This window comes from Notechis scutatus, chromosome 4 (genome assembly GCF_049901735.1).
Source record: "Notechis scutatus isolate UNSWTSFEM ecotype Mainland chromosome 4, rNotScu1.2, whole genome shotgun sequence".
Classification (NCBI taxonomy): Eukaryota; Metazoa; Chordata; class Lepidosauria; order Squamata; family Elapidae; genus Notechis; species Notechis scutatus.
This window is the reverse complement of record NC_142012.1, coordinates 8,461,202-8,483,582: the sequence shown is the minus strand read 5'-3', so window position 1 is coordinate 8,483,582 and position 22,381 is coordinate 8,461,202. Positions and strand designations below refer to the sequence as shown.

Sequence of the window (22,381 nt, the reverse complement as noted above, 5' to 3'; positions counted from 1 at the left end):
TGTGTTTTCTTTAACAATATTAAGATTTTATCATGTTCGGTGTGCCCAGCCTCAGCCTTTTTCTAGTGTCTCACCTACCTGAGTATTTTTTTTTTTTAAAAAAAGAATGTCCTCAGGATTCGTTTTCTATGCAGTCCGCTAGGAAACAAATGGTAGCGGCTGGATCTTTGACCTGAAAACAAGAACAACAACAAGAACACTTCGATGGATTCGTTCAATTACAGCTTTCAAATCTTTAGTGTATATTTTTGGGGTAAAAGATTCTCACAATGGTCCCATTCTCTACTCAATCTGGTATCACCCAGCTAAACTTGACTCATCAATTGTGTAGAAAAACAAGGTTTTATGTGATGGATATTCTCTAAGCAGAACAGGCAGGGGTGGGCTTCAAAATTTTTAGCAAAGGGTTCTCTGCCCGGTTGCTGAGTGGGCGTGACCATGGTGGGTGTGGCCTAGTCGGCCTCCTGCACCACGGCGAGGGGTGTTTTTGCCCACCCCGGGCTCCGGAGGCTTTGCTCGAGCCTCCAGGAGGGCGAAAACGGCCTTCCTGAGCTCCGGAGGCTCTCTGGAAGCCAGAAACGGGCCCATTTCCGGCCTTCCTGAACTTCCAAGAGGCCTGTTTTTCACCCTCCCCGAACCTCCGTGCAGGCCCTGCACTTGCCTGGCATCCAAAATGGGCCACATGGGGATTCCTGAGAGGGGAGGGGAGGGGAGGTGGGGGCCAGCCAGGGGTGGGATTTGGGGGTTCTCCGAACTGCACAAAATCTTAGTTAGAGGATCCCCTGAACCCTTGCGAACCCCCAGCAGACCAGCCCTGAGAACAAGTCTTATACACACAAACACAGCTTATTCTTAGATGTTTTTCTGACTTCCTAGTCTAGTCTCCAATCCATATATTAATTTGATCTGCCAATATATCCCAATTAACTAACACCTGTCAAATCCTGTGTAGCTTTTTCTCCGGCAATATCACACTACTAACTAGAGCATACAAAACATTTGCTAGACCAATACTTGAATACAGCTCATCAGTGTGGAACCCGCATTATGTATCTGATATTAACACAGTTGAGAAAGTCCAGAAATATTTCACAAGAAGAGTTCTTCACTCCTCTACTCATTGCAGAATACCTTACGCCACCAGACTTGAAATTCTAGACCTAGAAAACCTAGTAAGTCAAAGGAAGGCAACCTATAATTTCAGACTGCAGAGTCCTTCTACTAGTGACCCTTTCCTAAGAGCTTTAGGAAGGCGATCAGCACACCAAATGTGCCTACCGTCCATGGCCTACTGGTTTTTTTTTTTCTTATATGTATCCATTTCATGTATTCATAACTATGTTTATACTTATACCTGTTATCTTATAATCACCTGACAACATAAATAAATAAATAAATGATGGTGACTCCGATTCACTTGGTACACTGTTGTGCTATGGACAATGGTTTATTCCATGGCTGATTTAATCAACCTTTTTTATTAACAGGGTTCACACAATTGTAGAAGCCCTAAACTGTAGTTTGAGCAATTACAATTTGAAGAATAAGAACACTAAATTAAATAAACCATATTATGGTTTAAGTCAAAGGTAGGCAACCTATAATTTCAGACTGCAGAGTCCTCGCTTTTTCTCTGATTTTGTGCTTTTATCCAGAAGAACTCCTGCAGTGCCCACAAGGAGAATGTTTTTTGGAATTTTAATTGCCGAGTCAGGCTTTTAGATTTTCCCAATTATTTAAGGATGGAACAAGAACCCATAGTAGTGGCACAATGGTTAAAATGTAGTATTGCAGGCAAACTCTACCCACAGACTGGAGTTTGATCCCGATGAGGCTCAAGGTTGACTCCGCCTTCCATCCTTCCGAGGTTGGTGAAATGAGAACCCAGATTATTGGGGGATAAAATGCAAATAATACTGACATTTTAAACCCCCCCCCCTCCGAGAATGTTGTGGTGTAAACCATTATTACGAGGTAGTATCTAAAAGTCTAAACGCTATTGCTAAGTTCCCCAAACATGCAGAGCATAGAAGACAGATCAGAAATTTGTCACTCGGTCTTGCATAACTTGAATAAGTTATGGCGAACAGTCAGGTGTGGAATTTGAGGTACAGTGGTGTTCTTTGTTTGGAAGAGTGTACCAGCTCTCATGATTTAAAACACTCTTTTGCTAAAAGGAGTGCTTGTGAACTCAGAGGTCCCAAAAGTGCTTTTTCAGGAGGCAATTGGACTTCATTGTTTTTTCCCCTCTTTTGAAGACAACTCACTTCTCATCCAAGAAGCTTCTTCAGCTTTGACTGGATGGTGAGGAATGGAAGGATTTATACTTCTTGCAGACAGCTGGTCATTTGCATCCTTTTAGAGGGTCGTTGAGGCCACTTGGAGGTTTATCTGTGTCATCAGGGTTGGTAGTGCAAATGGTTCCTGTAGTCTGCAATTTTTTCCCTTCTGGAAATCCATTCCTACTCCCAAACCATTCAAAGGGGGTTCACCCCAAATTTTCTAACTAAAAGTCTTTGATGAACTCTCTTTGAATGGTGTGGGAGTAGGAATGGATTTCCAGAGGGAAAAAGAAATGCAGACTACAGGAACCAGGAGCACCACTCAGGTGTTAACTTCACTACTGACATGGGCTGCCTCTTGCCCACACCTTCTTATTTTCCTTGGTGACCTCAACTTACCTTTTATAAATTGGACACTAAATAAATGTACATCTGAACCCATTCATTCAATCCTATACAATTAGTACTGGATCAATTAGTATATAACAACACCAGACTAAACAACTGCCTCGATCTCATCTTCTGCAACAGCTCAAACTCAATTTATGGCCAGAAATACGGGAACCATTTTCAAACAGTGACCATAGCATGATTGACTTTTGTCTAAATTTACATCCTGTAAAAGAAGATCATAATGATGGAGCTCCAAAATACAATTTAAAAAAAAAAAGCCAATTATGAACTCTTAGCTGCCGACTTATCATCTCTTGATTGGCACATTGTGTTCTGTAACACTACAGAAGAACATTATAACGCCTTCTTGCTTGAACTTGAAAGAGTCATTAAACTATATGTTCCATTAGTAACCCACCCTAAACAACAAAAAACAAAACAACAAAACCCCTGAGGACAGAGATAAACCTCCAAGTGGCCCCAACGACCCTCTAAAAGGATGCAAATGACCAGCTGTCTGCAAGGAATATAAATCCTTCCATTCCCCACCCTCCAGTCAGAGCTGAAGAAGCTTCTTAGATGAGAAGCAAAACGTCTTCAAAGAAAAAAAACCAGAAAGTCCAGTTGCCTCCTGAAAAGGAAGCACTTTTGGGACAACCATGACCTGGAGGGCTGAGAATCTTTACAGAGTTGTGAGCTGGAACCTTACCTGTATTCCACAATACGTTGGAGGTGCATTCAGATGACAGCACTTGGTTACGTAACTAGTCCTTTGTTCCACCAGAGCAGAGGCCTGATTTTCAGCATCCAAAGTACCAGGGGGAAACAGGGTTAATGCATTTGCTTTAAGCCTGCAATTTGAAACAGGAAGATGTTACTAAACCCCACTTTTTAAGGTAAGAAAACACAAGATTCCTCAGAAATACTGTAGCCAAGATCTGATTTCATATATTCAGGTGCAAGAAAATATAGTACAGGTAGACCTCAGCATAAAACCACAGCCGAACCCAAAGGCTCTTATGCTAAGTGAGACCGTTGTTAAGTGAGTTTTGCCTCGTTTTAAATAGGTCACTGAATGAACTGTTGTAAGTCAAGGACTACCTATATTCCTTCCTTCCTTCCTTCCTTCCTTCCTTCCTTCCTTCCTTCCTTCCTTCCTTCCTTCCTTCCTTCCTTCCTTCCCCCTCCCTCCCTTTCTTCCTTTTTCTTCCTCTTCCTCCTTCTCTTTTTCCTTCCTTCCTTCTTCCTCCCTCCCTTCCCTCATTTTTCCTTCCTTCTTCCTCCCTCCCTCTCCTCATTTTTCCTTCCTTCCTTCTTCTTCCCTCCCTTCCCTCATTTTTCCTTCCTTCCTGCCTGCCTTCCTTCCTTCTTTCCTCTTCCTCCCTCCCTCCCTCTCTTTTTCCCCTCTTTTCCCTTCCCTCATACAACCTCCCTCCCTTTCTTCCTCTTTTCTTCCTCCCTCTCTTTTTCTTTCTTTCCTTCCTTCTTTCTCCCTCCCTCTCTTTTTCTCTTCCCTCTCATTGCTTGTCAGAAAGTCGCAAACAGGGATGACATGGCCTCAGAGCAAAACTCACTTAACTTTTCACTTAACAACAGAAATGTTGGGCTCAATTCTGCTTGTAAGTTGAGGACTATGGTACTTTTATTCCAATCTACCCAGAGGGCATAAAACTAAGGCAGGTGGAGGCTGAGCAGTGAAACCAAGATTAAAATATGGACACTTTTTCTTTTTTTTGGACCAAATAACCCAAATTTCTGCAATTGGCATTTTAAAGAGGAATTCCCATATCTCTACGGGGACCTTATAACTAAGGAAGCACATTGAAATGTTCTTCTGCCTGAAAAACAAATAAGAATAAGCAAGAAAGCAATTTATAATTCCTTATATGGAATCCCAGGGGTAAAAAAAGTGCAGAGCTGTCAATCTGCTTAATCAAACGCATCTTATCTGATTGAAAATTGAAACCATCCATTTCAGTTGATTTGTTTGAGAAAATGATTATTAGTCAGATAGCCAACCTCTAAAGCAGTATAAAATACAAATTTCCATGCAAATATTGTGGAAATTTTACCTCTTGAGGAATTCCACATGGGTATGATCTGTATATTCCCCACAAATCTCATTTCCTTTTTCAATCAAAGCGTGCAATGGGGCTATTGTTTTTGAAGCCTAGAATTCAGAAAAAAGTATCATTGCATTAATGAAGAATATTGCCATATCACATAGCAGCGATGGCGAACCTTTTTGTTGTGGTGTTCCGACACCCACAATGCAATGCGCCCTGCCCCCCCTGCGCATGCACGCGCAACACCCCCACCCTGCCCCCTTACCTGCACTGCACATGATTTTCGGCCCGTTTGAGCCCTTTTTCGCCCTCCTGGAGGCTCGAGGGAAGCCTCCGCAGCCTCGGGAGGCCGAAAAACGGGCCTTCGGGAATTTCCAGATGTGCCTGTTTTCAGCCTCTGGAGGGACTCTGGAGCCTGAGGGAGACCATTTTCGCCCTCCCGGAGGCTTGAAGGAAGCCTCTGGAGCCTCGGGAGGCTGAAAATGGGCCCGTTTCGTCACTTCCGGTATTTCCAGAAGGCCTGTTTTTTGGCCTCCCAAGGCTGCAGAGGCTTTCCTCGAGCCTCCGGGAGGGGAAGAACGGCCTCAAATGGGCCCAAAATCAGCTGGGAGGCACGCTCCTGCGCAGTGCATGTAAGTTTGGCTGGGCCTCGCGTGCCTGTACAAATGGCTCTCCATGCCACCTATGGCACGCGTACCATAGGTTTGCCATCATGGTTATATAGTATTCCAGCAAAGTGCCCCCAATATAGGTAGTCCCCAACTTGCGACCACAGTTGAGCCCAACGTTTCTGTTGCTAAGCCAGACAGTGGTTAAGCGTGTTTCCCTCCCACTTTATTACTTTTCTTGCACAATTGTTAAGTGAACCCCTGCAGTTCTTATGTTAGTAACACGGTCGTTAAATGAATTTGGCTCCCCGCCATTGACTTTGCTCGTCGGAAGGTCGCAAAAGGGGATCCCATGACCCAGGGACTCTGCAACTGTCATAAATATGAGTCAGTTGCCAAGCGTCTGGATTTTGATCATATGATGGTAGAGATGCTACAGTGGCCGTAAGTTTGAAAAACGGCCATAAGTCATTTTTTTTGGGGGGGGGGCTGTTATTGTCGTAAGTTGAGGACTACCAGGTAAACAAGCTATGAATTCTGGGAAAGAAACTGAAGAGATGATGATCAGGGCAACATCCATATCAAATCCACTAGAGCAGGGGTGTCAAACTCAATTTCATTGAGGGACGCATCAGGGTTGTGTTTGACCTCGGTGGGGGCAGAGGGGGGGCTGGCCAGGATGGACATGGCAAGCTCCACGTCACTCGTGACAGCTCCACGTCACTCGTGACAGCTCCACGTTATTTTCGGTCACAATGGCCTCCTGCCAGCGTGTGAGCTTTGTTTTTGCTGGCAGAAGGCTACCGGACGTCATTGTGGCTGAAAACGGAGCCACGCATGACCCCCCCGAGCTCCCTTTTTGTGGCAGAGGCACCACGGGCCGGTCCTTCACTGTTTTCAGGGCGTCCCCCACAGGCCAGATCTAAGCACCCTGTGGGCTGGATCCAGCCCACGGGCCTTGAGTTTGACACCCCTGCACTAGAATGATACGATCTGTATAGGTACAGACTAGGTCCAGGATGGTGAACCTATGGCACGCGTTCCAGAAGTAGCACGCAGAGCCACCTCTGCCGGCACGTGAGCCGTCACCCCAGCTCTGCTCCACTGCGCAGGTGTGTGCACTGTTAAGTCCTGAGCATGGGCGCAAGGAACGGAGACGAGGCACTGAACTGTGACTTCAACTCTTTATTAGTGACTTCAGAACAGAGCGAAATACTTGGGCAGCAGCAGCTCTTTTATATTTGAGTTTACCTCTCTAAGAAGCGTCCAATCAGAGGCGACCCGCTGTCAGCCAATCAGATCAGCCAGAAACGACCAATCACGACTCGCTATTCGCGGGCCAATCAAAAGTGCAGGATTACGAGCTTGCTGTTGAAGTAAAACTATTAGCTAAGTTAGCTAAGTTCGTAACATGCACCCCCCACCAGCCAGCTGATTGTCGGGTATCTGCTGCACATGCGTGGGGGCGGGGCACATGTGGGAGACACGCATGCGTGTGTAAGGGGTGGGGGGAGCGCAGGGGTGTCACGTGTGCATGCACAGGGTGTGTGTGGGAGCATGGGGGAGTATGTGCAGGGGCGGGGAGAGCATGCATGTGCATTGCATTATGGGTGCAGGCACGTGTCTGCATGCACATGCACGCAAGTGCGCACTTTCGGCATGCGACGATGAAAAGGTGAGCCAACACTGGACTAGGTGAAAAATTGGCTCAATAGCAGTTACCGTGATTTATCGGCGTATAACACGCACAGGCGTATAACACGCATCTTCATTTTAAGAGGGAAATTTCAGGAAAAAAAAATTAAAAAAATTCTGCCTGCCTGTCTTAGTTTCTGGTTGTTTGGGAGCAGCTTGCTGAGAATAATAACTATTCGCCTTTTACTCAGCCGAAGCTGTTCCGATTCAACCATTAACGAAGGCAGGCAGGCAGGCAGAACGGAGCACTGCGGGCGGGCGGGCGGGCGGACGGGGTGGGGGTGGGGAGAAACGGGCGCTTCAGGGAAGCTGCGGCGACAGGAAAAGCCCCCGCTTCTTTGAAGCAGTTTCTTCCTGTGCTGGTGGAGGAGCGAGAGAGCGACTGAGAGAGCTGACCCAGAGAGAAGGACAGGCTTCGGTTTGCTTCCTCCCTCCCCTTCTTTCATTTGTGTCCTTGATCCCCATCCCAGCAGCATTCACCGAAGGCTTCTTAACATTATATCGGCGTATAACACGCATACATCATTTGCCCCTATTTTCAGGGGGAAAAAAAGTGCGTGTTATACGCCGATAAATACGGTACTGTGAGAAAGATCTTGGAGCCCTAGTGGACAACTACTTAAAGATGAGCCAGCAGTGTGCGGCAGCAGCCCAAAAAGCCAATGCAATCCTAGGTTGCATGACCTGTGAGATATAAATCTGATCTGGTCTGATTCCAGCAGTTGACATAGAGATTTCTTCGGGAAATTTCTAAGGATGTCAGAAGTGGGAACAAAATATGTCCTGCTTCCCTGAAGGTAGCATCTCACCCATGGGCACCCATCCTCTCTAGGAGAAAGAGTGGCAGAACCTGGGGCAGAGTTAAAAGAGCGATCAGCCGAGAATCCTTGCATAGCCACAAGAAAACTAAGTCCAACCTCCCTTGAGTTATGTTGACCTTTATTTCACTCCATAGGTTTTGGCAATAAATCAGTTTAATTGCACCTTCAGATGTGGATCTCACACCTGACTCTGCCTCTCTCATCTCTACCTACCTACCTACCTGACTGCCTGCCCACCCGCCCACCCACATCTGTCTGTCTGTCTGTCTGTCTGTCTGTCTGTCTATTTCTCTCCCTATCCCTATCCCAATCCCTCTCTCTCTATCATGTCTATCTCTCCCTCTATCTTTATCTCTATTTCTATCTCTCTCCCTCTCTTGCTCCCCCCTCTTCCTTTCCCTATATCTCTATCTTTATCTCTATCCTGTCTCTCTCTATCCTGTCTCTCTCTATCCTGTCTCTCCCTCTCCCTCTATCTTTATCTCTATTTCTATCTCTCTCCCTCTCTTGCTCCCCTCTCTTCCTTTCCCTATATCTCTATCTCTATCTCTATCCCTCTCTCTCTATCATGTCTCTCTCTCTCTCTCTCTCTCTCTCTCTCTCTCTCTCTCTCTCTCTCTCTCATCTCTCTCTGTCCATCTTCCTATACCTCTTTCTCTCTCTCTCTCTTCCCTCCCTCCCTCCCACTTTGTCTCTACATCTACATCAGTAGGAGACGAGTAACAGAACCAGGGGTGGAGTTAAAAGTGGGATCAGCCTAGAATCCCTACCTAGCCCTAAGAAAACTACAATCTTCCTCAAATTCCCCTGACCTTCATCTAACTCCAAGCAGGGGGTGCTGACCATTAGTTGAGAAGATTCCCATCGATAGGCTGTTTAGCAAATACATCCGTTTATTTCAGACCTTCTTTTGTTGCCCGACACCGTCTGAGAAGATTCTGAGTTTTTACCTTCTCCGTGAAACACGCTTTGGGATCTGGTAGGCCACAGCAAGCGGCGGCGGCAGCTTGGTTGGCAGAATACAAGGTAATGAGAAGAGCCTCTGGAGCACGGGTGTATATCCGGGCCACGTCATAAATATTACTGCCAAAGAGGGGGAAAAAAAATATGGCAGACAAGGGGAACTTTGGTGTCCATTGCAGCCTTGAGCACCACAGCTTCAACAATGACACATACCTCTCAGTAGTGGGATCCTACCTTAGTCGCTACCGGTTCGGTGGGTGATCGTGCGCATGCGTCCCTAACGCGCACGCAACCCTAACAAGCCAATCAGCTGAGAGGATGAAGAAACGAAAAGCTAGGAGGGACCGTCCCCCCCTCCCATGCGCGAGACTCCGGCCACGCCCTGCACTTGCCTGCATCCAAAATGGGCCACGTGGGGACTCCTGGGAGGGGAGGGGAGGAAGGGCGGGGCCAGCCAGGACTGGGATTTAGGGGAGGGGTTTCTTCGAACTGCACAGAATCTTAACTACGGGCTCTCCCGAATCCCTGAGAACCCCCAGCAGCCCGCCCCTGAAAATAACCCCGGGAATACTGACAAATATTGATCACTCTGGATAACGTTGCCTTTGCAAGATCAAAGAGATGTAGTGATGAGTTTGGAGACCCAGTTTGGTCTTAATCCTGGCCAATTCAAAAATGCCAAAAAGGCGTTAAGAGTTGTTAACCTAATCCTACGTAGCTTTTTCCTCTGGTAATATCACACTACTAACTAGAGCATACAAAACATTTGCTAGACCAATACTTGAATACAGCTCATCAGTCTGGAACCCGCATTACGTATCTGATATTAACACAGCTGAGAAAGTCCAGAAATATTTCACAAGAAGAGTTCTCCACTCCTCTACTTCTTGCAGAATACCTTATGCCACTAGACTCGAAATTCTAGACCTAGAAAACCTTGAATTACGCCGTCTTCGGTCTGATCTAAGTATGGTATATAAAATCATACATTGCAATGACTTACCTGTCAATGAATACTTCAGCTCAACCATAACAACACAAGAGCAAACAATAGATACAAACTCAAGGTTAATCGCACCAAACTTGATTGCAGGAAATACGACTTCAGCAACAGAGTGGTCAAGGTCTGGAATACTCTACCTGACTCTGTGGTTTCTTCCCCAAACCCCAAAAATTTTAACCTTAGACTGTCTACTATTGACCTCACCCCTTTCCTAAGAGGTCTGTAGGGGGCGTGCATAAGCGCACCAACATGCCTACTGTCCCTGTCCTATTGTTTTTTTATTTCTCTTATATGTATCCATGTATTCATAACTATGTTTTTACTTATACCTATTATCTTGTAAGTAATTGACAAAAATATAAATAAATAAATAAATAAATAAATAAATACATACATAAATAAATAAATAAATAAATAAATAAATTCCTGAGTGACCGTAGCCCAGATACTCTCCTTCACTCCAACATACTTCACCCAACTGATGTTGGAGAAAGAAGTGAATAAGAACTACGTATGTTCTCCTGAGCTCCAGAAGGGAAGACGGTGTATAAATCTAAAGAAATAAATACATTTCTGGGTTCTAGAGCAAGTGACCTTCTTTTTCACATCCCCATGAAGTGGTTGGAAAGCACTGCATGCAAATCCTGCCCCCAGAGAAGGAGAAAAATGGTGCCAACCCCCCCCTTACCGATATATGTCTACTTCGCCATCTTTTCTGCAAACGCCTTCGTCAACTGAACTGGGAGCCTGAGGGTCTTGGGAAGGCCTATCCCACGGGAGCAAGTAAATGCACAAGTATTTTTTCACGTCATCTTTAGAACTGCAACAACTTTGGAGTCTTTCGTTCCTACTGCAGGCAGTATTGCAGATGTGGGCGATGTGAAGTTTGAGCTGGAAGACAGGAGAGCATTGCCGTTGCAATACAACCAACACAACTGGACTGACAGCATTTGACCGAAGGGATCATGACTCAACCATCAACTGTTTCCTTTTGGTTTGTTTTTATAATAAAAATATAGGTTGCCCTTGATTTACGACCATAATAGAGGCCAAAATTTCTGTTGGGAAGTGAGAGGATCCCACCTCCGGTCTTCTATATAGGTAGTCGTAGACATATAGCCATTTTTTTTTAGTGACTGAGGTTATAACAGCACCGAAAAAACAGCGTATGATTGTTTTTTACACTTATGTATGACCATTATGTAAAAGGTGCTTTTTCAGGAGGCAACTGGACTTTCTTGTTTTTTCTTCCGAAGATGTTTCACTTCTCATCCAAGAAGCTTCTTCAGTTCTGACATGATAATAGGGAATGGAAGTATTTATAGTCCTTGCAGACAGCTGGTCATTTGCAAAGGATTCCTGTAGTCTGCATTTTTTCCATCTGGAAATCCATTCCTAATCCCACCTTTATAAAGTTCCTTTATTAGCTTTGCCCCCAATGACCTGGTTACCTTCTGGCTGGAGAAAAACTCTCCCAGGAACAGCCTTTGGCTGCAGAGAATCAAATCCAAAACGTGGTCAACAAAAACTGTAACTATAAGTCCAATCAAGGCAAAATGAGGTAATTAGTTTGGCAGGGCAGGAACAAGAATTCCAGATGTGAAGGCATGGCAATAACACGGTTGGGAAGACACCAGGAACACAGACAAACAAAGTCAACGCAAGATTAACCCACTTTTGCTCCCAGCAGCTGCTGCACTCAGCATGCATTTCTTTTAAACTCTCCTCCCAGCTGTGGCTAATGAAGGGAATCAGGGCCCTTTCTTCCCCCATAAGCCACGCAACCCACGTTGCTCTCTTCTCCATTCCTCCTTGCGTGCCCTAGGTTGAAGAGGGGGTGGGCCTGGGTCTTCCTCTGAACTCCCTCTCCCTTGTTCTACCTCTTCCCTGCTCTGCCCAGCTGGACTTTGCCCTTCCCCAGTTTCCTCCACACCCAACGGAGCCTCACTCCCACTCTCTGTCAGCTGTTTATCTTCCTCCTTAGATTCAGACTCCGACAGGGGCATGACACCGAGTCAACAGGGAAGCCAGTTTCACTAATAACCCATGTTTCTAACTTCACAACTGCAGTGCTTCATTTAAGAACTCTGGCAACAAGGTTATAAAATGGGGAAAAAAACTCACTTTACAGCTATATCCCTTAACCATGGAAACTTTGGCCTGAGTTGTGGTCGTATGTCAAGGACTGTTGATAGCTTAGGGCATAGCAAGTGAACCACACAAGTTGACCAGGCCTTGACCATTATAAGTTAGAACTTAGAGCAGACCTGATATTATAACATCTTCAGATATGGTTAGAGGATTCTTCTGCCCCCATAACTACTCCTACTCTTCACTACTGCCCTGCTGGAAGTCAAGTCCAGAAAAAGCTGCATCATCTAGTTCTACAAATTGTAGAAATAAGATCTACTTTTCCTGATCACTCACCTCATTCTGGAAACAACGTTCTTCCAAACTAGTACAGCATTTGGAAAGAATATCAGATGCTTCTCCAGCGAGAGCTATGGCATTGTCAAAGGACAGGCTTGGAGTTTGCTGGGTGAATTTTATTAAGTAGCTAGAGCATTAGGGAAGGGAAGAAAAATGAGAATTTAGCTAACGAGTTGAATTAGCACCTCAAAAATGTCTGGCTTTCCTTTTGATGTGGTAGAACAGAGGTGACCAACCTTGGCAACTTTAAGACTTGTAGGCTTCAATTCCCAGAATTCCCCAATACTGGCTGGGGAATTCTGGGAATTGAAGTACCCAGTTGCCAAGGTTGGACATCTCTGCAGTAGAATGTAGAGGTAGTTATTTGTAGTTCTCTGCACTGTTGTGGCTGCTGAATTGATATGACATTTAGACTGTTAGGCAATGAATTGGAAGTCAATACTGAGAAAAGAAAAGCAAGTAATTCTTGAATTCTAACAGACCTTTGAGTATAGCTGAGAATTTAATCTGCTAAAATGGAACTGGGCTTGGCTAGTCTAGGGAAGAGAAGGACCAGGGGAGACAGGATAGCAGTCTTCCAATATTTGAGGGGCTGCCACAGAGAGGAGGGGATCAAGCTATTTTCTAAAGCACTTGAAGGCCAGCAAGGAATAATGGATGGAAACTGGATAAGGAGAGATTTAACCTGGAAATAAGGAGGAATTTCCTGAAAGTGAGAACAATCGACTAATGGAAAAGAAGTTGTGGGAGCTTCATCACTTGAGACTTTCAAGAAGAGATTGGACTGCCATTTGTCAGAAATGGTGTAGGGTCTCCTGCTTGGGCTGGGGGGTTGGACTAGATGACCTACAAGGCCCCTTCCAACTCTGATTATCTGTAAATCTATACAAAATAAATAAATTCTGACCTGGCATAGATATATGAGACAAAAGGATTTCCACTCTACCTGACTTTTGTTTTATTTTTCCCAAGCAAGGCATCGAGGGCGCAGGCCTTGTTTGATAGATGGGTAAATGCTTGGACAGGCTTGTGTCGTAACCTCTGCAGAAGAAAAGGAATTGAAAAAGAGATCACACATGTACTTGATATGTGCAATCGCTTCCCTCCAAATCAATAGAGCGTCAGCTAACCTGGTAGGCCAACAGTACATTTTTACTCCATTTAAGCAAAAACGGGATTTTGATCTGAGATTCCTGATTTAAGGCACAGAGCTGAGGGGCCATTAGCAGACTTTCTTAAAACATTCTCTAAATCTTAGAGAATGCATTCAGTGGATAGAATAAAAAAATTCCTTTTTATGACCCCGTAATTCCTTAATTCGAGATAGAGTTGGGGTGGCTGGATGGAGCTGAGCATTTTTATTGGCTGGATGCCCTTCCTTCCACATGGAGTTTGCAGCAGATATACTGTATATTGTTTGCATCCAGAGAGAGAAACATCTGCTGCTACTTAGGATTGAACTCTCAACCTTCCAAGTGGGAGGTGAATATCCTGCTTAAATTTATCATCATCATCTCTCTCTCTCTCTCTCTCTCTCTCTCTCTCTCTCTCTTTCTCTCTCTCTCTCGTATATCTATCATTTATCTATCATTATCTATAATCTCTAATATATGTATGTATCAGAGGTGGTATTCAGCAGCTTCTGATCAGTTCTGGAGAACCGTTAGCGGAAAGTTTGAGTGGTTCGGAGAACCGGCAAATACCCCCTCTGACTGGCTCCTCCCCCATCTATTCTCTGCCTCCTGAGTCCCAGCTGATCGGCTGGATCTTCTTTTGTTGCCCTGCACGGGACAACAGAGCTGGAAAGCAGGTTAGTGGGATGGGGAGGGAATGGGGATTTTGCAGTAACCTTCCCCTGCCACTCCTACCAAGCCATGTCATGCCCACCAAGCCACACCCACAGAACCGGTAGTGAAAATTTTTGAATCTCACCACTGGTATGCATGCATCATCTATCTATCTATCTATCTATCTATCTATCTATCTATCTATCTATCTATCTATCTATCTATCTATCTATCTATCTATCCAGCTATCTATATCTATCATTTATCATTACCTATAATCTCTCTCATCTATCTATCCATCCATCTATCTATCTATCTATCTATCTATCTATCTATCTATCTATCTATCTATCTATCTATCATCTAACTATATCTATCTATCTCTCTATCTATCCAGCTATCTATATCTATCTATCTATCATCTACCTATAATCTCTCTCTATCTATCTATCTATCTATCTATCTATCTTCTATCTTTCTATCATCTATCATCTATCTATCTATCTATCTATCTATCTATCTCTATCTATCTATCTATCTATTTATCTATCTCTCTATCATCTATATTTATCTATTTATCTATTTATCTATCTATCATCTATCTCTATTTAAAAATATGCTATTGTTTGGGTCACCTTTGATCAGCTTGACACTCTTGGCCAAGTGATCACCTGAGCATACATAGAAAAATCATTTGACAGGATGGAGATCTAACCATAGGTTTTCGAATGCAACGGGAGGCCGGAATGGAGATGAGATGATTACAGTTTATTGGGCAGCTGATAAGAGCAGGGGGAAGAATGCACCAACCTCTTTCAAGAAGCAGATGTTACTTTGTATGCTGGCACAGCAGGTTCTAATGATGGATAAATAACTTATTGTAGAGTTCAGCAAGATTGGCAGAGGAGCGTAGCTGTAGTCACTGGAATAGTCAACCAAAAACCTAGAAGACAGGCCATAAAAAAAGAAGATAAAGGAGTAGCATGGAAGACTAAATACCGATAAATACAGGTAGTCCTTGACTTATGACAACAATTGAGCCTAAGATTTCTGTTGCTAAGGGGACTATTTGCTAAGTGAGCTTTGCTCCATTTCACAATCTTTCTTGCCACTGTTGTTCAATGAATTGCTGCAGTTGTTAAGTTAGCAACCTGGTTGTAAAGCAAATCTGGCCCCAGGGACACTTCTATTTATCATTCCATTTCCAGGCAGATGTCATGCCCCTGTCAGAGTCTGAATCTGAGGTGGAAGCCAGACAGCTGACAGGGGGTGGGAGTGTAGCTCCGTTGGCTGTGGAGGAGGTTGGGGAAGGGCAAAGTCTGGCTGGGCAGAGCAGGGAAGAGATAGAACAAAGGAGAGGGAATTCAGAGGAAGACTCAGGCCCACCGGCTCTTCATCCTAGGGCACGCAGGGAGGAATGGAGAAGAGAGCAGTGTGGGTTGCATGGCTTACAGGGGAGGAAAGGGCCCTGATTCCCTTCATTAGCCACAGCTGGGAAGACAGTTTATAAGAGAGGCAGGCTGCGTGTGGCAGGCTGCTGGGAGCAAACGTGACTTTATCTTGTATTGTTGTGGCTTATCTGTGTTACTGCCGTCTTCCCAACTGTGTAAGTTTTGAAGTCTGAAATTCTTGCTCCTGCCCTGCCAAACTAATTACTTCAGTTTGGTTTGTTTGGACTTTAAGTTACAGTTTGTGTTGCTCATATTTTGGACTTAATTTTCTGCAATCAAAGGCTGTTCCTGGGAGAGTTTTTCTCCAGCCAGAAGGTATCGTGGACATTGGGGTCAAAGTTGGATATAATAAAGGGACTCTTGTTGCTTATCTGACTATGTTGCCATTGTGCCATGCCCCGGGTCTACACAGCAGACTGAAAAAGTAATGTCAGAAGAATAGAAGGCTCAAAATTCTTAGTTTGGATAACCTGGAACTGCATCGCTTGTGGTAGGACTTAGGTATGGCATACAAAATTGTATGTAGTAATGTTTTACCTGTAAATGACTTTTTTCCTGTTTTAATTGCAGTAATACGCGCGCAAACAACTGTTTTAAACTCAGCGTAAACTGTTCTAAACTTGATTGTAAAAAATACAGATTTTTGTAATAGAATTGTCAGAATCTGGAAGGCTCTGCCTGATTCAGTTGTCTCCGCTACAAATTTCCACAGTTTTAGTCACAAATTGACTTTTGTGGACCTCCCTTCATATTTAAGAGGTCCCTAAAGGGGGCGTGCATGTGCACTTACGTGCCTATCATCCCTGTCGTTTTATTTTTATGTTATTTGTGTTTTCATCTGACAAATTATAAAATAAATAAATAAAAAAAATAATTTGGGGTTCCAATTCAAGCCGGGATTGCATAAGAATAAATAGAAATGTGTAGAAAGTTAGCACCCACCCTCCTAGAGAATGAAATATTTTGGGGGGAATATTAAAAAAATCGGTATAGAATATTTCCCCTGAAGCAGAAATGGGGGAAAATCTTAAGGAAGGCAGAGACCACACCAGCCTCCCTGCCCCAAGCAGAAACTGAGGAGGCCAGCTTTTAGAAATGCAGATTTGGTAATCCATTCAGAAAGACTGGGTCAGACAGAAACTCCAGAGAAGCAACAAGCCAAAGTTGATAAGATTAGCTCAGGCAAACACCTAGGATTTGCTTTCCCCGCTTTGCCTATAGAGCCAGCCATGACCCCTACATGACCCCATAGGAATCCAGAAGGTATAAAACCCACCCACTCTCAACTCCATTTGGTCAGCTGTCCCAAAACTGGACACTGTGTATGTCTTGGTTCTGTTCACCGAAGAACAGAATCTTTCTTTTCAATCAGCCTCCATTTTATTCCTGGCTTGGAATTGAACCTAGATTTTTTTCTTCCAACAAATGAAATCCTGACAGCCGTGAAGAAAGGAGAATTATATATTCCCAAAAGCAAAGAGTTTTGCCTTTAGGGGCAGCTGCAGAGAAAATGGGTACAGAGACATTGTTTATAGGGAAGGTTGTCTTGGGTGTGGAAGTGTGTATGCTCTGATTTTAGAGTGAAACTTGAGAGGTGTGAGTGTGTATATGTGCTGATCCTGGAAATGGGGTTGATTAAATCAAGCAATGTGGATTGAGTCTCTTCATTTGAACGGAGAGTGTTATAATTATGTTTACAGTGTGTTAACTGAGGTTTGTGTGTTTGCTTCAGTGTGTGTTTACAATCTGAAATAAGTGTTCAGTTATTTTTTTTTTAATGTTTGTTATGAGTTTTAAGGAATTTGGAGACTGTTAAATCAATAACATTTTTGGAGACCTGAATTACTCAACATGTGATTCCCTAAACAATATTTCCAACACAGTTATATAAATTTATACATTCTTCTCACAGAAAGAATGGGGATAGTCAAGCTTCGGATATTCAGATACCACCTAATGAGAAGGAAGGACTCACTGGAGAAGAGCCAAATGCTGGGAACGGTTTAGGGCAGAAGAAGAAGGGGACGGCAGAGAAGGAGGTGGCTGGATGGAGTCACTGAAGCAGTAGGCGTGAGCTTAAATGGACTCCGGAGGATGGTAGAGGACAGGGAGGCCTGGAGGAATGTTGTCCATGGGGTCTCAATGGGTTGGACACAGAGGTGGTATTTAGCAGGTTCTGACCAGTTCTGGAGAACGGGTAGTGGAAATTTTGAGTAGTTCGGAGAATTGGCAAATCCCACCTCTGACTGGCCCCGCCCACATCTATTCGCTGCCTCCCATTGAGTCCCACCTGATCGGCTGGGTCTCCTTTGGTTGTCCTGCACAGGAGAACGGAGCTGGAAAGCAGGTTAGTGGGGTGGGGAGGGAATGGAGATTTTGTAGTAACATTCCCCTGGTGTGGGGATGGAATGGAGATTTTACATTATCCTTCCCCTGCCACACCCACCAAGCCATGCCCATGGAACCGGTAATAATTTTTTTTTTTAATCCCATCACTGGTCGGACACGACTTTGCAACTAACAGCACCAACACTTTCAGATTAAACTTTCTTGGCCTGGGACTAATTTGCAACATGTGCAGAAGTTGTCTGGAGATTCTCAGTCATTTAGTTCATGGTTGTCCCCAAAGTGCTTTTTCAAAAGGCAACTGCACTTCCTTTGTTTTTCCTTGAAGATATTTCACTTCTCATCCAAGAAGCTTCTTCAGTTCTGACTGAATGGTGAAGAACGGAAGCTGTCCTTACGGACGTAGAGAAACCTCCAAGTGGCCTCAACGACTCTCAGAAAGAGTACTAAGGATGAGATGACTGCAAGGAGTATAAATCCTTCCATTCTCCACCATTCAGTCAGAACTGAAGAAGCTTCTTGGATGAGAAGCGATACCTCCTCAAGGAAAAGCAAAGAAAGTCCAGTTGCCTCTTGAAAAAGCGGAAATTCATGACAAAATGAAGATGGTTGACACTTTCTGCATCTCACCTCTCTTCAAATCCCTGAGGGTCCTTCTTGAGGGCGTCACATATTTCCTCGTTGGATGGCTCCACATAGGTCGGGAACTCCTTAGGAGGGTGTTTCAAGGCTGCCAGGCACAGCTTTCGGTCAAGGCCGTGTTGAGTGCAGCATCCAGCTATCCCTGGGTGTCTTGGGAAAGGAGCATCTGGGCGGCAGGATTTTTCAGAGAAAGCAGTAGACTTTGGTGGAGTGGGATGTGTACGTGTGAGGGTTGGTGGGAAAGTAAGACACGGAAGAGAGGGGACAGAGAGAGAAAGAGTTGCATGTTATTTTTTCAGCTTTGGAAGCCATATTAGCCATATTATAAACAGCACTTTTGAGAGGATGACTGCCTCAGAGTTATTTGTTGGAGTGGAGGTTTTCTAGAATGCTGACAATATTACTCTCATCCAATTTTGAGGCTTCCTTGGTGCTCTTTGAACTTGGCTGTTTTCTTGCAGATGTTTCATGACCCAAGGAGGTAACATCATCAATGCTAGAAGGGAGTGAAGTTTGCATGTATATGAACAGAGGGCAAACCCCACTCCCGTGTAGCATTAATGATACTACCTAATTTGGGTAATGAAATGTCTGTAAGAAAACCACCAAGCTGAGAGAGCACCAAGGATCCCACAGTCCTCCTCCTCCTCCTCCACAAGTCCACCAGAACTGGCCAGTTTGTGACCATGTGTCCTCAGCATCATTTCTAAGGATCACAATTCCTCCTCCTTCTCCTCCTGCTCCTCTTCTTCTTCTCCTCCTCCTCCTCCTATCTTCTTCCTCCTCCTCTCCTCCTCCTCTCCTCTCCTCTTCCTCCTCTTCTTCTCCTCCTCTTCCTACTGCTTTCTTCTTCTCTTCATCTTCTCCTCCTCTTCCTCTTTTTCTCCTCCTCCTTCTCTCTTCTTCTTTCTCCTCCTCCTCCTCCTCCTCCTCCTCCTCCTCCTCCTCCTCCTCCTCCTCCTCCTCCTCCTCCTCCTCCTCCTCCTCCTCCTCTACAAACTTCATTCCTTTTTATGATGATGTTATCTAGTTCAGGGCATTGAAATTCTGCAAGAAAACAACATTAACGCTGAGAGAGAAACAAGGGCCACTCATTTCAACCCTGAGCTACAGATTTTCTTCTTTAGTCCCCCAACTTTCTCTGGAGAGGAAGAGGAAAAGGTCAATTCCACTCTCTATCAGCAAAGTTTCATTTAATTCCCCGTCACTTTTTCCATTGAAGCCAGCTAGCTATCTTAAGGAAGATCACAAACTAGCCTGAAGTTGTAAATGCTCCAACACTGGAGGTTTTAAGAAGAGATTGGATAACCATTTGTCTAAAATGGCACAGGGTTTCATGCCTAGGCAGGGGGTTGGACTAGAAGACCTCCAAGGTCCCTTTCAACTCTATTATTCTATTCTATTCTATTCTATTCTATTCTATTCTGTTCTGTTCTGTTCTGTTCTGTTCTGTTCTGTTCTGCTCTGCTCTGCTCTGCTCTGCTCTGCTCTACTCTACTCTACTCTACTCTACTCTACTCTACTCTATTCTATTCTATTCTATTCTATTCTATTCTATTCTATTCTATTCTATTCTATTCTATTCTATATATTCTTTTCTATTGGTACTTGTTATCCAGTCGCCTCCGGGCTGAGGAAGACTGGATCTGCTTTGTGTTGGTGTTGAAATTTACCTCGTTTTCATAGCAGTCTGGATCAGCTCCTGCACCACAACATTTTTTGGCCAAGTCTAGCATGTCGTTGACGAGACTGATGATTTGCTCAAAGGTGGCATTAGAATACTTCCTGCTGTTTATGATGATTGATCTGCAAAAGCCAAGTTAAAAAGAAAAGTGACTTGACACCTGATTTGAAAGATCTGCTTGTTGCAGCTGTGGGGGCTACAGCTGGGCTGTCTTGGAGACAGAGGTGGGCATTCAGCAGGTTCTGACCAGTTCTGGAAAACCGGTAGCGGAAATTTTGAGCAGTTCAGAGAACTGGCAAATCCCACCTCTGACTGGCCCCGCCAACCCCATCTCTTCTCCGCCTCCTGAGTCCCAGGTGATTGACTGGGTCTTTTTGGTTGCTCTGCACAGGAGAATGGAGCTGGAAAGCAGGTAGTGGGATGGAGGAGTGGGGTGAGAATTTGAAAATGGAGGATTTTCCAGTTAACTTTCCTACTCTGCCACGCTACCACCACAGCTCCTCACCTGCCTCTATCCATCTTCTACCAAGCCATCATTCAACAGAACTGGTAGTAAAAAATTTTTGAATCCCGCCACTGACCAAAATATAAATTGACAGCAAACAACACTCCTTTCTGGCACTGAGGATGTTAACTAGTTGGGTAATGAAACATCTGCAAGAAAACGACCAAGCTCAGACAGCACCAAGGACTCCATGCTCTTTTTCCTCCTCCTCTTCCTCTTCCTCCCCCTCTTCCTCCTCCTCCTCCTCTTCAAGAAACCCCACTCCCTCCTGGCACTGATGACGTTAGCTAGTTTGGTAATGAAACATCTGCAAGAAAACAACCAAGCTCAGAGAGCACCAAGGACCCCCCACTTCAGGGGTTGACCTTTAACCATGATGGGATGCTGCTGATTTGGACCATTTTTTTTGAACCGGTAACTCCGATGATCAGCTGGCTCTGCTCACCCACCCCTGTCCTATCCTGAGCTATATTTCCGTGTTTTTCAGCTTAGCTGATTTGCGCAGCAGGACGGGTTGCTGCGCCTCAGCTCTTTTATTCACCAGCGCTGACATAGAAACAGTGGTAGGATTCCAAATTTTTTTACTACCAGTTCTGTGAGCGTGGCTTGGCGGGCGTGGCAGGGGAAGGTTACTGCAAAATCCCCCTTCCCTCCTCACCCCACTCACCTGCTTTCCAGCTCCGTTCTCCTGTGCAGGGCAACCAAAGAAGACCCAGCCGATCAGCTGGGACTCAATGGGAGGCAGGGAATAGATGGGGTTGGTGGGGCCAGTCAGAGGTGGGATTTGCTAGTTCTCTGAACTACTCAAAATTTCCACTACCAGTTCTCCAGAACCGGCCAGAACCTGCTGAATACCACCTCTGGGTAGAAGAAAAGTTTTTAAGCTTAAAATGGGTGCTTTTTGAATGCTGCACACATAGCACACAAAACATGCTCTTCTAGAACCAGTAGTAAAAATTTTTTAATCCCACCACTGCCTTTAACTGCAAGGCTGTAGCCATCTTAACTTTTTGGACTCTTTTCTTATGGGTATCCCTGGCCTGAAAAGCCAATACAGTCTAGGATCTTGCAGACACTGTTTGTCCCATAGCTATAGAGTATAATTATAGCGGAAATAATGACTATAATTGACTATAATGACTATAATTGAGCCTGGAATTATGATTGTAAATCATTGTTAAATTGGGTCGCTTATGTGACCGGACTCCATTTTACAGCATTTTCTTTCTTTCTTTCTTGTTTTTGCAGCAGTTGTTAAAGGAATGTTGTGAATTTATTTTATGCAATGGGTATTTCATTTATTTTTGCTGGGAAACAAGGAAATTGGACAAAACAATCCATCAAAAATTATGGTCATGTGACTGCAAAATAGCCATGAAGGTGAGCCCGTTTGCCACCATGATATGAGTATGTGTGTGTGTGTGGGGGGCTGTTGTAACTTCAAAATAAGGTCATAACTAGCTTTTGTTGTGATTCGCCGGCAGCCGGTGCAGATGGCAGCGGAATCGGACAGTGAGGAAGAATGAGGACCAGTCAGGGAGGAGTTCTGGAGAGGACTCGGATGAGGGTCCTGCGTCCAATGCAGAGATGGGGCCAGGACCATTTGGGAGTGGGGTGCTGCCTCTGGAGCCTTCAGAGTCTGGCAGCAGTGAAGCAGAGGACCCCAGGGAGCCTGTGCCCAGTGTGCATGTGCGCATAGCTGCTA

General features: G+C 44.6%; 1 protein-coding gene across 3 annotated transcripts in view; it reads right to left on the bottom strand.

The window, feature by feature from the left end:
* GC (GC vitamin D binding protein) overlaps window positions 1–22,381 on the bottom strand; it is a 52,728-nt gene that overhangs the window by 3,966 nt on the left and 26,381 nt on the right. For 2 of the 3 annotated variants that reach the window (XM_087962728.1, XM_087962730.1), the window contains exons 3-12: window positions 20,161–20,293; window positions 18,476–18,687; window positions 14,859–14,991; window positions 13,208–13,302; window positions 12,259–12,388; window positions 10,520–10,722; window positions 8,816–8,948; window positions 4,748–4,845; window positions 3,385–3,526; window positions 79–172 (exon numbers count right to left, since the gene is read on the bottom strand). In XM_087962728.1, the coding sequence (XP_087818854.1) occupies window positions 113–172; window positions 3,385–3,526; window positions 4,748–4,845; window positions 8,816–8,948; window positions 10,520–10,722; window positions 12,259–12,388; window positions 13,208–13,302; window positions 14,859–14,991; window positions 18,476–18,687; window positions 20,161–20,293 (1,339 nt within the window). In that variant the 3' untranslated portion in view covers window positions 79–112. Of the gene's footprint in view, window positions 1–74; window positions 173–3,384; window positions 3,527–4,747; window positions 4,846–8,815; window positions 8,949–10,519; window positions 10,723–12,258; window positions 12,389–13,207; window positions 13,303–14,858; window positions 14,992–18,475; window positions 18,688–20,160; window positions 20,294–22,381 lie in introns of all 3 variants that reach the window. The other variant, XM_087962729.1, reaches the window with a different exon arrangement.